The sequence below is a fragment of the Streptopelia decaocto genome (genome assembly GCF_964273445.1).
Source record: "Streptopelia decaocto genome assembly, contig: HAP1_SCAFFOLD_868, whole genome shotgun sequence".
Lineage (NCBI taxonomy): Eukaryota > Metazoa > Chordata > Aves > Columbiformes > Columbidae > Streptopelia > Streptopelia decaocto.
The window spans coordinates 22,729-40,811 of NW_028116415.1; the positions used below are offsets into that span (position 1 = coordinate 22,729).

An 18,083-nucleotide genomic window follows, 5' to 3' on the forward strand; every position below is an offset into this window, starting at 1 on the left:
CTCATTGTCCCCCTGTCCCCATGTCTCCCTGTTCCGTTGTCCCCATTGTCCCCACTGTCCCCATTGTCCCCCGTGTCCCCTGTCCCCCGCAGTGTCCCTGCCCGCGGGGTCCCCCCTCCAGCAGGTGGCGCTGTCCCTGCTGAGCCCCCCCGACCTGTAACTGCCTGCACGGGACCCTGCGGCGGCGCGAGCTGGAGCGGCCGGCGCGGCGCGGCATGGTGTGCGCGGGCGGCACCGAGGGCCACGGAGCCTGCCAGGTGCCTATAGAGCCACCTATACACCCTATAGACCCTCGGGAGCCTCCCATAGGGATGTGGGGGTGTGGGGTTATGGGGGTTCGGGGGCGCGGCATGGTGTGTGTGGGCGGACAGGAGGGGCATGGGGCCTGTCAGATCTTGTAGAATGTGTAGAGTCCATAGGGGGGCTATGGCCCTATGGGGGTCCCAGGCGGACTTGGGGGCGCTGGGGCTGGTCTATGGGGCTCTATAGAGCTCTATATGGATACACAGGGCTCTATAGGTGTCTATAGGTGCTCTGTACCCCCCAGGCAGACTCGGGGGGGGCCCGTTTTATGTCCGTGGGTCTGTATGTGGTCTCTGTGTGGTCTGTATGGGTCTCCATGGTGCCTTTAAGTGTCTCTATGGTACCTGTGGATGCTCTATGGTGTCTCTATGGTGTTTGTAGACGCTCTATGGTGTCTCCATGGTGTCTCCATGGTGTCTCTATGGGGTTTGTAGACGCTCTATAGTGTCTCCATGGTGTCTCTATGGTGTCTCTATGGGGTTTGTAGACGCTCTATAGTGTCTCCATGGTGTCTCTATGGTGTCTCCATGGGGTTTGTAGACGCTCTATAGTGTCTCCATGGTGTCTCTATGGTGTCTCTATGGGGTTTGTAGACGCTCTATAGTGTCTCCATGGTGTCTCTATGGTGTCTCTATGGGGTTTGTAGACGCTCCATGGTGTCTCCATGGTGTCTCCATGGTGTCTCTATGGGGTTTGTAGACGCTCTATGGCGTCTCCATGGTGTCTCTATGGTGTCTCTCTGGGGTTTGTAGACGCTCTATGGCGTCTCCATGGTGTCTCTATGGTGTCTCTATGGGGTTTGTAGACGCTCTATAGTGTCTCCATGGTGTCTCCATGGTGTCTCTATGGTGTCTCTATGGGGTTTGTAGACGCTCTATGGTGTCTCCATGGTGTCTCCATGGTGTCTCTATGGGGTTTGTAGACGCTCTATGGCGTCTCCATGGTGTCTCTATGGTGTCTCTCTGGGGTTTGTAGACGCTCTATAGTGTCTCCATGGTGTCTCCATGGTGTCTCTCTGGGGTTTGTAGACGCTCTATGGCGTCTCCATGGTGTCTCTATGGCTGTGTCCCCCCAGGCGGACTCGGGGGGCCCGGTTGTGTGTCTGTCCGGCGGTCGGTGGGTCCAGGCCGGGGTCCTGTCGTTCTCGGCGGGTTGTGCCCGCGCGGGGGGTCCGGCCGTAGCCACGGGGCTCCCGGCCCACGCGCGGTGGCTGCGGCGCCACCTCCCGCCTGCCGCCTTCCCGCCCAGCCCCAGGGAGGCGCCCCCTGCTGGGCTGGAGGACGGACTGTGCCTGGGTGAGCTGGGGAACCCTGAACCGGGGGGCACCCAGGGGTTCGGGAGGGGACCCAGGAGTTCAGAAGGGACCCAGGAGTTCGGGAGGGATCCGGGAGTTCGGGAGGGACCCAGGCGTCCGGGAGGGGACCCAGGCGTCCGGGAGGGACCCACGAGTTCAGGAGGGACCCAGGAGTTCAGGGAGGGACCCAGGAGTTCAGGGAGGGACCCAGGAGTTTGGGGGGGGACCCAGGAGTTCGGGAGGGACCCAGGAGTTCGGGAGGGACCCAGGAGTTCAGGAGGGACCCAGGAGTTCGGGGGGGGACCCAGGAGTTCGGGAAGGACCCAGGAGTTCGGGGGGGGACCCAGGAGTTCGGGAGGGACCCAGGAGTTCGGGGGGGACCCAGGAGTTCGGGGGGGACCCAGGAGTTCGGGAGGGACCCAGGAGTTCAGGAGGGACCCAGGAGTTCGGGGGGGGACCCAGGAGTTCGGGAGGGACCCAGGAGTTCAGGAGGGACCCAGGAGTTCGGGAGGGGACCCAGGAGTTCAGGAGAGGACCCAGGAGTTCAGGGGGGGACCCAGGAGTTCGGGAGGGACCCAGGAGTTCGGGAGGGACCCAGGCGTCCGGGAGGGGACCCAGGCGTCCGGGAGGGATCCAGGAGTTCAGGAGGGACCCCGATGTCCGGGAGGGACCCAGGAGTTCAGGAGGGACCCAGGCGTCCGGGAGGGACCCCGGCGTCCGGTGAGGCCCGGTTCCCGCAGGGCTCAGGACCCGCAGGGCTGGCAGGTGGTGGCCGCGGGCGGCGCCGCCCACGCGGGGTCGCGGCTGCAGCTCCACGGCGCCTTCGTGGGCGCCGGGCGGGGCCACGCCGTGGCGCTGCTGCGGCTGCAGCGCCCCCTGCAGCTCGGGAGGAGCCTGCGCCCGCTCTGCCTGCCCTACGGGGACCACCGGCCGCCCCCGGGGACGCGCTGCTGGACCCTCCTGGGGCCGCGGGGTGAGTGGCGCCGGGCAGCCCGTGTCACCCCGTCACCCCGTGTCACCCTGTGTCCCCTGCACCCCGGTGTCCCCATCCCCGGTGTCCCCTCCCCGGTGTCCCCATTTCTGGTGTCACCTCCATCCTTGTTGTCTCCATCCCTGGTGTCACTCTTGGCCCTGATGTCCCCAACCTTGGTGTCGCCAGTTTCAGTGTCACCTCCATCCCTGGTGTTGCCATCTCTTGTGTCCCCCCCGGTGACATCCCCATGTCCCCCGCCATGTCCTCTCATAACTCCCGTGTCGCCCCAAATCCCCATGATCCCCATGTCCCTGTGTCCCCGTGTCCTCCCACATCCCCATGTTCCCCTGTCCCCATGTCCCCTGTCCCGTGTCCCCCCATATCCCTATGTCCCTTTGTCCCCGTGTCCTCCCACATCCCCATGTCCCCCCGTCCCCATGTCCCCCCGTCCCCCCATGTCCCCCCGTCCCCATGTCCCCTGTCCCGTGTCCCCCCAGGTCCCCATGTCCCTTTGTCCCCCCCGTCCCCATGTTCCCCCGTCCCCATGTCCCCCGTCCCGTGTCCCCCCATATCCCCATGTCCCTTTGTCCCCCCGTGCCCATGTCCCCCGTCCCCATGTCCCCCGTCCCCATGTCCCCCGTCCCCATGTCCCCCGTCCCGTGTCCCCCAGGCCCCTGGGTCCCCGAGCAGCTGCTCAGCGTGGAGGTGACAATGGCCGAGTCCTGCGGGGACACTGGGGACCCCGAGGGGACCCCGACCCCCCCTGACACCGTCTGTGTCACCGGACCCGAGAGCGACAGCGCCTGCCAGGTCCCCAAACGGCCTCCCGGGGTCCCCATGTCCCTTTGGGGGGGGTGGGGGTCCCCATGTCCCTTTTGAGTCCTTTGGGGGGTCCCAAACATCCCTTTTGGGGTCCCCAGATCCCTTTTGGGGGGTTTTGGGGTCCCAGGGTCCCATTTTGGAGTCCCCATGTCTCATTCTGGGGTCCCTTTTGGGTGGGTTGGGGTCCTTTTTGGGGTCCCTGGTGTCCTCATGTCCCTTTTTGGGGTCCCTTCTGGGATGTTTTGGGGTCCCTCGGGGTGTCTCCCTTTGGGGGGGGGTGACCCCAGGACACTCCGTCCCCACTTTCGGGGTGTCCTCCCCCCCGCCATGACCCTGACTTTGGGGTGTCCCCGCAGGCGCCGCCGGGGTCCCCCCTGTTCTGCCTGGAGCGGGGGGTCTGGTTCCTGCTGGGGGTGGCCGGCGGGGGGGGCTGCGGGGCCCAGGGCCCCCCCAAGTTCACGGCCGCCCCCCAATACGAGCGCTGGATTCTGGGGGTCACCCGGGAGGCCTATTTCAGCCAGACCCCCCCCGGCCCCCGCGAGGAAGAGGAGGAAGAGGAGGACGGGGGGGACCCCGACATCTGGGGGGACCCCGACAGCTGGGGGGAGCCTGGAGACTGGGGGGACACCCCAACAATGGGGGACCCAGGCGTCCGGGAGAGCCCTGGAACCACGCGGGACCCAGGCGTCCGGGAGAACACCAGTACTACAGGGGACCCAGGAGTCCGGGGGAACCCTGAAATCACAGAGCACCCCAGGACCACTGAGGACCCAGGCATCCGGGAGGACCCCAACGCTACAGGGAACCCCAGGATCACTGAGGACCCAGGCATCCAGGGGGACCCCAATACTACAGGGAACCCCAGGATCACTGAGGACCCAGGCATCCGGGGGGACCCCAACGCTACAGGGAACCCCAGGATCACTGAGGACCCAGGCGTCCGGGAGCACCCCAATACTATAGGGAACCCCAGGATCACTGAGGACCCAGGCATCCAGGAGCACCCCAATACTATAGGGAACCCCAGGATCACTGAGGACCCAGGCATCCAGGAGCACCCCAATACTACAGGGGACCCAGGCATCGGGGGGACCCAGGCCTCCTGGAGCACCCCAAAGCCAGTGAGGACCCAGGCATCCGGGGAAACCCCCCCCCCACAGGGGACCCAGGCATCCGGGAGCACCCCGAAACTGCAGGGGACCCTGGGGTCCGGGGGGACCCAGGCGTCCGGGGGGGACCCAGGCGTCCGGCTGCTTCCATACAAGGCCACCAAGGGGCCCGCGTGCAGTGACGTCACCCGGGGGGGCCACACCCCATCCCAGCCATGGAGGACCTGGGTAAGGACTGCGTCCGTCTGTCCGTCCGTCCGTCGGTCCTGGGCAGGGGGGGACCTGGACGCCTGGGTCCCTCCTGAACTCCTGGGTCCCCTCACACCCCCTCCCCAGACGCCCTATTGGCTGACCTGGAGATGACGTCACGGCTGGCGCGCCCCCCCTCCCCCCCCGGCGGGGACATCCCCCCACCCCGGCCACCACTCCCCTAGGTCATGTGAGCGATGGGGACACTGGGGACACTGGGGACACTGGGGGACACTGGGAGCACTGGGGACATTTGGGGCACTGGGGGACATTGGGAGCACTGGGGGACACTGGGGGCACTGGGAGCACTGGGGGACACTGGGGGACACTGGGGGCACTGGGGACACTGGGGGCATTGGGGGCACTGGGGACACTGGGAGCACTGGGGACACTGGGAGCACAGGGGACATTGGGAGCACAGGGGACATTGGGGGCACTGGGGACACTGGGGACACTGGGGGCACTGGGGGCACTGGGGGCACTGGGGGGTGTCGATGTCTCATGTCCCCATTTAACCCCCCAATGTTTCTGTCCCCAGGTGCCGGGGGGGGACACGGAGCAGCTTTACAGGTCTGGGGGGGAACATGGGGACATTGGGGGACAATGGGGACAACGGGGAGACAATGGGATAGTGGGGATAATGGGATAATGGGGATAATGGGGACAATGAGGACATGGGGACGTTGGGGACAATGAGGATATGGGGACAATGGGGATAATGGGGACAATGGGGACATGGGGACGTTGGGGACAATGGGACAATGGGGATAATGGGGACAATGGGGATAATGGGACAATGGGGACAATGGGGACATGGGGACGTTGGGGACAATGGGGATAATGGGGACAATGAGGACATGGGGACGTTGGGGACAATGGGGATAATGGGATAATGGGGACATGGGGATGTTGGGGACAATGGGGACAATGGGGACAATGGGGATAATGGGGATATGGGGACAATGGGGACATGGGGACAATGGGGATATGGGGACAATGGGGATAATGGGATAATGGGGACGTTGGGGGCAATGGGGATATGGGGACAATGGGGATAATGGGATAATGGGGACAGGGGGATGTTGGGGACAACGGGGATATGGGGACAATGGGGACATGGGGACGTTGGGGACAATGGGGATATGGGGACAATGGGGATAATGGGATAATGGGGACAGGGGGATGTTGGGGACAACGGGGATATGGGGACAATGGGGACAATGGGGACACGGGGCCATGGGGCCATGGGGCCGTGTCCCCTCCCCCAGCTCGGTGTGGAGGCCCCGCCCCCCCCGGGCCCCGCCCACCCTGGGGCAGCTCGAGCGCCTCCTGCAGGACCTGGACGGCACCCAGGGGGGACCCGCAGGTACCGGCACCCCAAAAACTCCCAAATCACCCCCAAATCAGACCTGAAGTCACCCCAAAGATCCCCCAAATCACCCCCAAACCCTTCAACATCACCCCCCAAATCACTCCCTAAATGGCCCCAAATCCCCCTCCAGCTGAACTCGAGCCCCACGTCTCCCCCACGAAGACCCCAGAGCTCCCACCTCCCCCCAAATCTGGGGCGCAGTGAGTACCTCCCCACCCCCCGACCCCCCAAACCCGCCATTTTCACCCCACAACTCCCCCCATGCCCCGTAGAAATGTGGGGGCGCCCCCCTCCTCGGCCATGCAGGAGCTGGACCGTTTGATGGCCTCACTCGCCGACTTCAACCTTCACCCCCCCGTAAGTCCCAGGGGGTTTTGGGGTGTTCCCCCCCCACATGACCCCTCCCCACCCATAAGTTTCTTTTGGGGTCATTTCCCCCCCCAGCCCCCCCAAAAATTGGGGGGTCCCAGCGGGGGGAACCTTGAGGAGCTTCTGGTGACATTGGAGCAGGACCTGGCCAATCGGGGAGTCCCCACGCAGGACAAGGGGGTTTGTGGGGGTTGTCGGCAGCCAATCGTGGGCAAGGTAGGTTTGTGGGGTCCCCCTGGGGCGGGGGGGGAACCCAAAGGTGGGGGAGACCCCAAAAAGTTGGGGGTTTTTGTGGGGAACCCCAAAGTTGGGGCTTTTTTGGATGGGGATGGTCCCTCATTGAACCCCAACAATGGGGGGTCCTTTGGTGCCCCCTCCAAGTGGGGGTGTCCCCCAACTGGAGGGTGTCCCTAATGTCCCCCCAGGCTCTGGTGGCTTTGGGGCGCCTCTGGCACCCCGAACATCTGGTGTGTGGCCATTGCGGGGGGGCCCTGGGGGGGTCCCCGTTTCTGGAGCGGGGGGGGGTCCCCTATTGCGCCCCCGACTACGGACGCCTCTTTGCCCCCAAATGCGCCCAGTGCCACCAGCCCGTGCTGCAGGTGACAATGGGGACACGGGGGATGGGGGGACATGAGGGGACATGGAGGGACGTGGGGCCTTATGGGGGGACATGGGGGGATGTGGGGGGCACATGGAGGTTGGGGGGGATATGGGACCTTATGGGGGGACATGGGACCTTATGGGGGGACATGGGATCTTATGGGGGGACATGGGGGGACATGGAGGGACATGGTGGGATGTGGGGGACATGGGACCTTATGGGGGGTCAGGGGGATGTGGGACCTTCTGGGGGCCATGGGGGTCATGGGAGGCCGCGTGGGGACACGGGGTGGCGGGAGCTCCCGGGTGACGTCCCCACGTCCCCGTGTCCCCAGGAGGTGGTGACGGCGCTGGGACACACGTGGCACCCGCAGCACTTCTGCTGCGCCCACTGCGGGAAGGCCCTGGGGGACCACGGTGGGTGCCCCGTCCCCACATCCCCCCGTTCCCCAGTGCCCCTGTCCCCACGTCCCCCCATCCCCCAGTGCCCCTGTCCCCATGTCCTCCCATCCCCCTGTCCCCACATCCCCCCGTTCCCCAGTGCCCCTGTCCCCGTGTCCCCATCACAGAATCACAGAATGTCAGGGATTGCCCATGTCCCCCTGTCCCCATGTCCCATGTCCCCCCGTCCTTCTGTCCACCCGTTCCCCTGTCCCCGTGTCCTCATGTCCCCATGTCCCCCTGTCCCCCTGTCCCCATGTCCCCATCACAGAATCACAGAATGTCAGGGATTGCCCATGTCTCCCTGTCCCCATGTCCCATGTCGCCCTGTCCTTCTGTCCCCCCCGTTCCCCTGTCCCCCCGTCCCCCTGTCCCACTGTCCCTCTGTCCCCATGTTCCCCCATCCCCCCGTCCCCCTGTCCCCTCATCCCTCCGTCCCCATGGCCCTGTGACGTCCCTATGATGCCCTTGTGATGTCCCCGCGCGGTCCCCTCCATCCCGTGATGTCCCCCCGCTGATGTCCCCGCGCTGTCCCCTCCATCCCGTGATGTCCCCCTGCTGATGTCCCCGCGCTGTCCCCTCCATCCCGTGATGTCCCCCCGCTGATGTCCCCGCGCTGTCCCCTCCATCCCGTGATGTCCCCCCGCTGATGTCCCCGCGCTGTCCCCTCCATCCCGTGATGTCCCCCCGCTGATGTCCCCCCGCTGATGTCCCCGCGCTGTCCCCTCGATCCCGTGATGTCCCCCCGCTGATGTCCCCGTGCTGTCCCCTCCATCCCGTGATGTCCCTCGATGTCCCCCCGCTGATGTCCCCGTGCTGTCCCCTCGATCCCATGGTGTCCCTCGATGTCCCCCGCTGATGTCCCCGCGCTGTCCCCGGTGCCGCAGGGTTCGTGGAGCAGGACGGCCGTCCCTTCTGTCCCCGCGACTTCTCGCTGCTGTTCTCCCCGCGCTGCCCGGGCTGCTCGGCTCCCGTTGTCGCCGAGTTCGTGGCCGCCATGGGGGGGCTGTGGCACCCGCGGTGCTTCGTCTGCCAGGTGACACCCTGGGAACCCCCACCCGTGTCCCCTGGGACACCCCCACCCGTGTCCCTGCATCTCTGTGCCCCTGGGGTCCCCCCGGCCCGTGTCTCCTGGTCCTTGGTGTCCCTGGTGTCCCCATGTCTCCATCTCCCCGTGATCCCTGGTGTCCCCATGGGCCCCGGTGTCCCCATGTTCCCTGTGTGTCCCCATCCCTGGTGTCCCACATCCCATGTCCCCGTATCCCTAATGTCCCCATGTCCCCAGGCGTGCTCCTCCCCCTTCCCCAGCGGCACCTTCTTCGAGGACAACGGGCGCCCCGTGTGCGAGCGGCACCGCCGCGTGTCCCTGGTGTCCCCGGTGTCCCCAGCGGCGGCTCCCGGGGTCCCCGCGGCTGAACGTGCACAATAAAACACCCCAAAGTGATGGGATTTGAAATCGGTTTGGGGGGATTTGGTGCCTCACATCACAGGGTGATCCCAAAATAACAGTAGGGGGTCAGGGTTGCGTTATGGCTGGGTTAGGGTTGGGTTGGGTTAGGCTTGGGTTAGGCTTGGGTTAGGCTTAGGGTTAGAGTCGAGGACTCTCTCGGTGCGCCCGGGGGATTTCTCTGGAGAGACTCCTCGTCTCGGTCGGGTCGTCTCGGTTCTGACTCTGCACTCGAACGGCAAAAGCTACAGCAGAAGCTGCTGTGAGCAGAAGCCACTGTATGAACTGGACAAGGAGGGAAAGGCTGCGGGCAAAGCGCGGTGCTGCACCGGCCGCCCCAATGCGGTGCCGCGGCGGGTCTCAGTGTCGCCGTCCTGTGGACAAAGCGCGGTGCTGCACCCGGCCGCCCCAATGCGGTGCTGCGGCGGGTCTCAGTGCTGCCGCCCTGTGGCGAAACTCGGGTACTGCAGCGCACGGCCAGGGGGCAGAGACGCTGCTTGACCCGCAGCAGCCAGAGGTGCCAGATAAGAAACACAAGCAGTCGGAGGTGCCAGATAAGAAAGAACCGTCAGAACCGGCAGGAGCTGCAGCTTCACAGCTCCATCAGCGTTGATCTTATGAGTCTGATTTTGATGCGAGCCATTTTGACTTACATTCAGCTACAGTGTTCTGTGTGGCACTGCTAGTGGGTAACAAATAATTGTGCTGTACCACAGCACAAGGTGATAATATAAGGAAGATGGCTCAGCCTCAGATAGGGAAGACGTGAAAGGAAGGGTGGGCTACACTGTCTATACATGCTGGATTTTAGGAAAAATAAATTTATCACGGCCTTATTCAAATCTGACTGTCTAAAGCCAGGCATTTCTGTTCCTCAGAGCTCTGCCCCAGGGGAGCTGGTGTGCGGGAAAGTAAATTCAACTGGAGGCGGCTTAGTTTTTAAACTGCGTGATGTGCTTTCTCTGGGGTGGCGTTAACCTGAGAAATTTGGGAACTCAGAAAAAACCATAAAATCTATCTGCACTGCCACTGCCTGTTGTCAGCCCAGCATTTTCATCAGGCAAGGCGAGGTCTAACCTGAGAATGGGCTGCTCACAACCAGAGACCCACGGTTCAGGGAAGCCAAAGGATTTTATCACGGGGTTGTTTTGGGAGATGTTCTGATATGTGACGGGTGTCTGCTTTTGGTCTTACACAGGAATAAATCAGTATGGCTTAATGCACCGTATACCAGCAGGTCTATGTGTCAGGTGGACTTAATGGGTCTGAGCAGCTTCACCTGGGACCTCACCCACAGCCTGACCACAGGCCCTGGATCCTATTTAAGCTCAGCCCAGGGCTCTCACCTGCTCTTTGAGCTCTGCTGCAGGAGGGCTGGTCTGCAGCCTTGTTGTTGCCTGTGCTCCTTGGACTGATGCTGTCGGTAGGTGTCTCCTGGGTGGCCCCTTGCGTGTGTGTTGTGGCTTGTCTGGTCCTGTCTGCATTTGCTCCTGACTGGGTTCCTTGGGTGGCCCTGGGCCTGTTCATCCCTTGGTGGTTCTGTTTGCTGTGTCTGGGCGCTGTGGGAGCTGGGCAGAGCCCTCACTGGGTTGCTCTTGGTTCCTTTCCCTCAGGGAGCATCTGGAGCAGTCGCTGTAATGAAGCTAAACCACCTTGTATGTTGCTTATGTGCATTGTCTTTTCAGGAAGTAAAGAAAGGAACTCTTTCTTCGTGAGCTGGGAGTTGAATTGTTTAAATTAGGGAGGAGTTCCCCCAGACCATCGTGTTGGTGGGAGAGCATTTCTTCATCCATGTGAGTAAGAGTATATGAGCTGGCCCCATCTGCCTCAGACATCAAGCTCTATGAAAGGGCATGAATTTTTGGGGATCTTCCTCAAGCAAAGATAATATATAATGGTTTCTGACTTCTATGGCGCCTCTTTCCTGCTCTGAAATGGTAATTCTGACAAAGGCGCAATATCTGAGTATGTATTTCTGTAGCTGTCACCCTGATTTCACTAAAAAGCAATACTGCCCCCCATCTCTTTATTTTCCTGTTATAAAAATTACTGTGAGCAAATATGTCTCTTGTGGCATGGACTTAAACTTTTGGAGTGAACAAGTAATTCTGGTTCACGGGAAATGATCACCTTGCCAAGGGAAGCAGATAACTACAGGAGTAAATCCTCACGGCTCGTTAAAACCACGCTGTGGGTCTAGCTGGTGACAAACCACATCTGTCAGACTGGAGATGAAAGTGGCTGTACCTTTGTCAAAGCACTGTGTAGGCTGAGGAGCTTGGTTGTTAGTATAGCTATGCTAATCTGAGAATGACGTTCAGATGGAGGCAAAGAAAGGCTGGGAAGGTGTCTGGGAACTCCCCGTGTTGTTGGCTGCAGTCTGGGAAAGTGGATGTGTTGCCGGATGCTGCTTCCCCAGCGCCTGGGACCACAGGGTGGGCAGCACTAGGGATACCTGCAAGACTTGCCTAACTTGTTTTTCTCAGGCTCCTTGGCTTTTTTTGAAGTATCAGTTTATTAGTGCTCTTCTCTAATTGACCTCTCATCACATTGGGTTTCACATCAGGTTGGTGATGGTCAAGTCACTTATTCCTTTTGTCTTTCTTTGGAGCTTGCTTTAGAGACTAGACCAAGTGGGCTGGCACCCTGGTTGAATTCACTCTGGTGGGTGATTTATTACTAATAAACAGGGAAGGACCACTTTGGAGGTCCTGCTGAGATGGTACAGATGTAAAGGGCATACAAAATAAAGATGGGGAATGGTAGCAATGCCTAGCAGTAAGCTGTCACCTCAGAGCAATAGTCCAATGAGGTCTGTGCCCAGGAGTTCCCTGGTTTCAGTCTTTTACTGGAGTTAAATCCAGTTTTAGCAGAAATCTTGACTGCAGCTAGTCTAGCTTTGGGCAAGAACAAGGCTGAGCTCCTTTAAATCAGTACTGAAATGGGTATCAGCTGCTGATTATCAACCAGCAAAGAACTGAAGTGTGAGGATGAATTAACATTGTGTGTCTTTTAGGATGAATTGGCTGCTGTGTTCTGCAGCCTGGCTTCTGGAACCCCTGGGATCTGCAGTCCTGTAGGGGCTGGGAGTTGGAGTGGCAACTCTCACTGAGTGTCAGAGGAAATTACACAGCCCTTCAACCTAAACCTTGCAAGCAGGGCTGAGGGGCTGTGAGTTATTGCTGTGATTAAGCTGATCCAGTCCTGAGGAGGCTAAAGGGTTGCTTAGCGATACTTTAGCAATGACTAACAGTGCTTTACTAGGCTTTCACTGTTTACTATGGCTTTAATACTGGCTCAGTGGGTTTTTTTTTAGTGGAACGTTCTTACTATTTTTGTAATGGTCTCCCTTCTTGAGAAACTGTCAAACTCCTCACTTACAGTGACCAGGCAGCAGTTAGCAAGCATTTGATTGCTATCATGTGTTGATTTTTTGGCCTGACCTCATTAAGTTTCTTTATCTCTACCTTCTCTTTCCCTAGCAGTCCTTAAATGAGCTACAGAGATTAGATAATTTAAGTGCTTTTCATATAAATGCCTCCTAGTCTGTTGACTTTTCCTAAACCACCCCTTGTCCATGTGGAAGCTTATTTCTGGTACTTAAAGGAGAGATGGACTGGGGAAGAGATGGTCTGAACCAGCCCAGAGCCACATCTCACAGAAAACTTTATTATGGTCTTCTGTAAAGCCCTTTAACAGGACAAGATGTATATTGTTCATTTAATGTTCTTCAGCAGCATCACTGTTAAGACAGGTCTCCTTCCTGATGTCAAGAGGCTGCTCTAATATGTAGTATATTCACATAATTTCCGTTAAAAAGTATATTGAGGGCGGCGTCCGAGCGCGTGCCTCTGGTTTTGCAGGTGCCGCAGACGAGCTGGGAGGGGCGAAGCCGCACGCCGGCCGGCAGCCGAGAAGGTGAGGCGGCGGTGGGTGTTGAGGAGCCCGGTATTGCCCGGTGACTCGGTTCAGCGCTTCCTTCTCCCTTTGCAGGCGCTTTGTGGGCCCTTTGGCCTGGGAGGAGCATTTGAGGTGAGCCGGGCTAGGGGCGAGGAGGAGCGTTTGCGGCCGGGGACTCGTTCCAGGCGCTACAGTTCTTTTGCTTCTCGCCGTCTTAGGCGTCACGAGCGACGAGGGTTGGTGACCGCGCCCGCGGCACGACGCGCCGAACGGAACGCCGTGGAACTTAGCAGGAGGTGGGTGTTGCGGAAGGGGTCGGCGTTTACCCCACGACGCCGTGTGCTGGCACGCCTTAGCGAGCGTGCGTTTTCTCGTGTTCCTGCAGACGCTGAAGAGGAACCCGGCGATGCAGGAAGACGGCCGTTCGCGCACGTGGCGTTTTCCTCTGTTGAAGACGGGTTCGGTCCCTTGGCCCTCTGAAAGCTAAGTGGAGGCACGAGGGCTGGCAAGGGGCTGGGAATCGCAGGGACGGTGGGTTTAGTTCTGATAAGGGCAAGGGCCGTCCAGGAACCGTCCCCTTGGCGCGGGTAAAGGGCCCGGGGACCTTTCCAGTGTGACGCCAGCGTGTGCCGGGCAGGGCAGCTCCAGCCTGTGTCTGCGTTGTGGTGTAGTTCGGGACGCCTGCCTTGCGCCTGTCAGACAATCCTGGGGTCTCGTTGCGTTCGAGGGACACGAAAGGCGTCTCGGGTGCCGTCCCGGGATCTGGAATCCCGGTTCCAACTGGCGTAGCGCCAATTGGGCGCTGGTTATCTGGTATCAGCAGCCGAAAGCGTGGCAGGTCCTTGCGTTTGGGACGTTTCTGGTCGGTGGTGTTTTATGGTGTCATTGAGGGCTGCGTCGGCAGCTCTGCTCTCTACCCATCCAGTCTCAGGGACTGGCACTTCTTCCCAGCATCTTGAAGTTTTTAAGCCGTGCCGCCCTCTCTGTGTGTTTGCGCCAGCGCCGCCGTCTCCTAAGGGGCCGTGCCGTTCGGCTCTTATTTTTTTCTGGGGTTGCGGTAGAGACTCCTCGCCTCACCGCTGCCTCCCTGCAGGTTCTTTTGATCGATGCAGTCTCTGGTTTGGAGTCGTTGCTTTTATAGAGCGTTTTTGGCGCTGTTGATGTGTTGTCGATAACGTTCTGAGGTGCGACTGTCTGCGCAGGTGCACCTTTGGCTGGAGCTGCTCTGCCCGGAGACGTGGAGTCAGGGGTGGGTGGACGGAGCTCTAGGGGTGCACGGTTGATCTGTTGATGTGTTAAACTGCGCAGGCAAAGGTGGTGCAGTCATCTGGGATGGAGTAGCTGTGGGCAGGGGAGCGGACTGTCCCTTCCGCAGTGTTTTAGAGACTCAATTAGAGCTTCTGGTGGGATTCCTAAACAGAAAGCAGACCTGTGGAATGGTCAAGCTGTTGATGAGCTGCTGGGTGACTTGTTGAATAACTTGATTTCAGGTGCAGAGGGACAACTTGGCACAGAAGGGGCGACGCAGGAGGCGAGCTGTGCGCCGTAAGCAGGTGGGTTGTTGCGTGGTGTCAGCGGGAAGATGTGCTGTGTGCCTTTATAATGTGCGTTGTCTCTGCTAAGTGAGTGTGTGTTTTCTTGTGTTACTGCAGATGTCGAAGAGAAATTGGGCAATGCAGGAAGATGCTTACTAGTGCACGTGGTGTTTTTCTCTGAAGATTGATGCAGCCCCTTGGCCCTCTGACAGGTAAGCGGAGGCTCGAGGGCTGGGGAGGGGCTGGGAATTGCATGGAGGGGGTTTAAAGCTCTCCTAGGGGCAAAGGCCGTCCAGGAACAGTGCCCTTTGGGCAGCTAAAGGGTCCAGGGAACTTTACGGACTGATGCCAGCTTGTGCACGGCGGGGCAGCTCCAGCCCGTGTCTGTTATCGTGTAGGCAAAGGTTGTAGGCAGAGGGACAACTTGGCAAGAAAGAGTGAGAAAAGAGGCGAGCCGAGCACTGTAAGCAGGTGGGGCGGTGCGTGGTGTCAGAGGGAAGATGTGCCTTGTGCCTTTATACTGTGTGTTTGCTCTTCTTAGTCAGCGTGTGTTTTCCTGTGTTGCTGTAGATGTTGAGGAGGAACCTGGCGATGCTGGAATATCCCTGTCGGCGCACGTGGCGTTTTCATCCGTTGAAGATGGATTCGGTCTCTTGGCCCTCTGAAAGCTAAGTGGAGGCTGGGGGGCTGGGAAGGGGCTGGGAAGCGCAGGGAGGGGGGTAAAGTTCTGTTCGGGGCAAGGGCTATCCAGGAACAGTCCCCTTTGGGCAGGTGAAGGGCCCGGGGACCTTTCCAGTGCGACGCCAGCGTGTGCCGGGCAGGGCAGCTCCAGCCTGTGTCTGCGTTGTGGTGTAGTTCGGGACGCCTGCCTTGCGCCTGTCAGACGATCCTGGGGTCTCGTTGCGTTCGAGGGACACGAAAGGCGTCTCGGGTGCCGTCCCGGGATCTGGAACCCCGGTGCCGACTGGCGTAGCGCCAGTTGGGCGCTGGTTTTCTGGTATCAGCAGCCGAAAGCGTGGAGGGTTCTTGCGTTTCGGTCGTTTCTGGTCGGTGGTGTTTGTGGCGTTGTCCTGGGCTGTGCCGGCAGCTGTGCTCTCTACCCTTCCAGTCTCGGGGACTGGCACTTCAAGATGCTGGGAAGAAGTTCTTAGGCGTTGCAGCAGCTTCTCGTTTGGTTGCGCCGTCTCTGCTGGGTTGCGGCGGTGCCGCCGTCTCGTCAGGAGCCGTGACGTTGGGCTCCTTTTTCATTTGGGGTTGTAGGAGAGGCTCCTGGCCTCACCGCTGCCTCCCCGTAGATTCTTTGGATGGATGCCTGTCTGGTCTCGGAGTGTCGTTTTCGTTGTGGAGCGTTTTTGGTGCTGTGGCCGTCGTGTGGTCGATAACGTTCTGCGGAGCGTCTGTCCGCGCGGGTGCGCGTTTGGCTCGGAGCTGCTCTGCCGGGACGCGTGGAGTCCGGGGTGGGTGGACGGGGCTCTGGGAGTCCCCGGCTAATCTGCTGACGCGTTAAATTGCGTAGGCAGAGGTTGCGCGGTCATCTGGGCTGGAGTAGCCGTGGGCAGGGGAGTGGAGGGTCCCCGCGCAGGCGTTTTGGAGACTCCCCGAGAGCTTGGAATGCTATTGCGCAATAGAAAGCAGACGTGCGGAATGGTCAAGCTGTTGATGAGCTGCTGGGTGACTTGCTGAATAACTTGATTTCAGGTGCAGAGGGACAGCTTGGCACAGAAGGGGCGACGCAGGAGGCGAGCTGTGCGCCGTAAGCAGGTGGGTCGGTGCGTGGTGCCGGAGGGAAGCTGTGCCGTGTGGCTCTAGCTAAGCCCGGTCGTTTCTGCTTTTCCTAGGTGGGAAGCGAAGAGGAAAGCTGGGTATCGGCAGCGCAGCTCCTGGGGCAAGGTGAGCACGGAGTGCTGGGCTGAAGCGGCAGCTCGTTTCAGGTGCCGTGTTGCTGGTGCAGGTCTGAGCGTCCTTTGGTTGTGTTTTACAGGCGGTAGCTGAGCGTCTTCGTGGTCAACAGCGTGGCAGCCAAAAGCAAGGGCGGCCGGGTGGGCGAGCGGCCCCGGTAAGGGAGGGCGAGATGGGGGCGTCTGCGGCAGGCTGTGTTTTCAGGCGGCGTCCGAGCGCGTGCCTCTGGTTTTGCAGGTGCCGCAGACGAGCCGGGAGGGGCGAAGCCGCACGCCGGCCGGCAGCCGAGAAGGTGAGGCGGCGGTGGGTGTTGAGGAGCCCGGTATTGCCCGGTGACTCGGTTCAGCGCTTCCTTCTCTCTTTGCAGGCGCTTTGTGGGCCCTTTGGCCTGGGAGGAGCATTTGAGGTGAGCCGGGCTAGGGGCGAGGAGGAGCGTTTGCGGCCGGGGACTCGTTCCAGGCGCTACAGTTCTTTTGCTTCTCGCCGTCTTAGGCGTCACGAGCGACCAGGGTTGGTGACCGCGCCCGCGGCACGACGCACCGAACGGAACGCCGTGGAACTTAGCAGGAGGTGGGTGTTGCGGAAGGGGTCGGCGTTTACCCCACGACGCCGTGTGCCGGCACGCCTTAGCGAGCGTGCGTTTTCTCGTGTTCCTGCAGACGCTGAAGAGGAACCCGGCGATGCAGGAAGACGGCCGTTCGCGCACGTGGCGTTTTCCTCTGTTGAAGACGGGTTCGGTCCCTTGGCCCTCTGAAAGCTAAGTGGAGGCACGAGGGCTGGCAAGGGGCTGGGAATCGCAGGGACGGTGGGTTTAGTTCTGTTTGGGGCAAGGGCCGTCCAGGAACCGTCCCCTTGGCGCGGGTAAAGGGCCCGGGGACCTTTCCAGTGTGACGCCAGCGTGTGCCGGGCAGGGCAGCTCCAGCCTGTGTCTGCGTTGTGGTGTAGTTCGGGACGCCTGCCTTGCGCCTGTCAGACGATCCTGGGGTCTCGTTGCGTTCGAGGGACACGAAAGGCGTCTCGGGTGCCGTCCCGGGATCTGGAATCCCGGTTCCGACTGGCGTAGCGCCAATTGGGCGCTGGTTTTCTGGTATCAGCAGCCGAAAGCGTGGCAGGTCCTTGCGTTTGGGACGTTTCTGGTCGGTGGTGTTTTATGGTGTCGTTGAGGGCTGCGTCGGCAGCTCTGCTCTCTACCCATCCAGTCTCAGGGACTGGCACTTCTTCCCAGCATCTTGAAGGTTTTAGGGTTTGCACCAGCTTTTTGTGCCAGAGCCGCTCTTTCGGCTCGTTGCGGCGGTGCCATTTCATAAGGGACTGTGTAGTTTTTTTCCTTTTTATTCTGGGGTTGCCGTGGTGGCTCCTTGCCGTTCCACTCTCCCTGCAGGTTCTTTTGATCGATGCCATGTCTGGTCTTGGAGTCTTTTTTGTTGTTTAGCTTTTTTGTTGTGGTTGGAGTCATGTTGTCTATGACGTTCTGTGGAGCCTTGGTGTGCACATGTGCACGTTTGGCTCGGAGCTGTTGTGCCCGGAGGCGTGGAGTCAGGGGTGGGTGGACTGAGGTCTAGGTGTCCACCGTTAATTTGTTCACATAATAAATTGCCTAGGCAAAGATTGTATGATCATCTGGCATGGAGTAGCCGTGGGCAGGAGGGTGGACAGTCCCTTTACAGAAAACAGTAGTCAAAAACAGTCTTGAGTAAGAACTGTAAAACACCAGTAGTGTCCTGTTATTTCACAGGGTATTCTAACAATTTTTTTTTTTTAGGTGACCAC

At 60.3% G+C, this 18,083-nt stretch overlaps 2 protein-coding genes across 2 annotated transcripts; both read left to right on the forward strand.

The window, feature by feature from the left end:
- Positions 1–1,360: 1,360 nt before the first annotated feature.
- On the forward strand, positions 1,361–4,428 carry LOC309452207 (serine protease 53-like; the record flags this gene model as incomplete). Its single annotated transcript, XM_082076880.1, has 5 exons — positions 1,361–1,598; positions 2,265–2,570; positions 3,241–3,380; positions 3,749–4,330; positions 4,420–4,428. 5 exons carry the CDS (start codon positions 1,361–1,363, stop codon positions 4,426–4,428), a joined length of 1,275 nt encoding a protein of 424 aa, XP_081933006.1.
- An 816-nt stretch (positions 4,429–5,244) lies between these two features.
- LOC309452208 (transforming growth factor beta-1-induced transcript 1 protein-like) lies at positions 5,245–6,834 on the forward strand (the record flags this gene model as incomplete). Its single annotated transcript, XM_082076881.1, has 7 exons — positions 5,245–5,253; positions 5,289–5,320; positions 6,019–6,116; positions 6,253–6,322; positions 6,395–6,479; positions 6,567–6,707; positions 6,799–6,834. 7 exons carry the CDS (start codon positions 5,245–5,247, stop codon positions 6,832–6,834), a joined length of 471 nt encoding a protein of 156 aa, XP_081933007.1.
- Between the last annotated feature and the right edge of the window lie 11,249 nt (positions 6,835–18,083).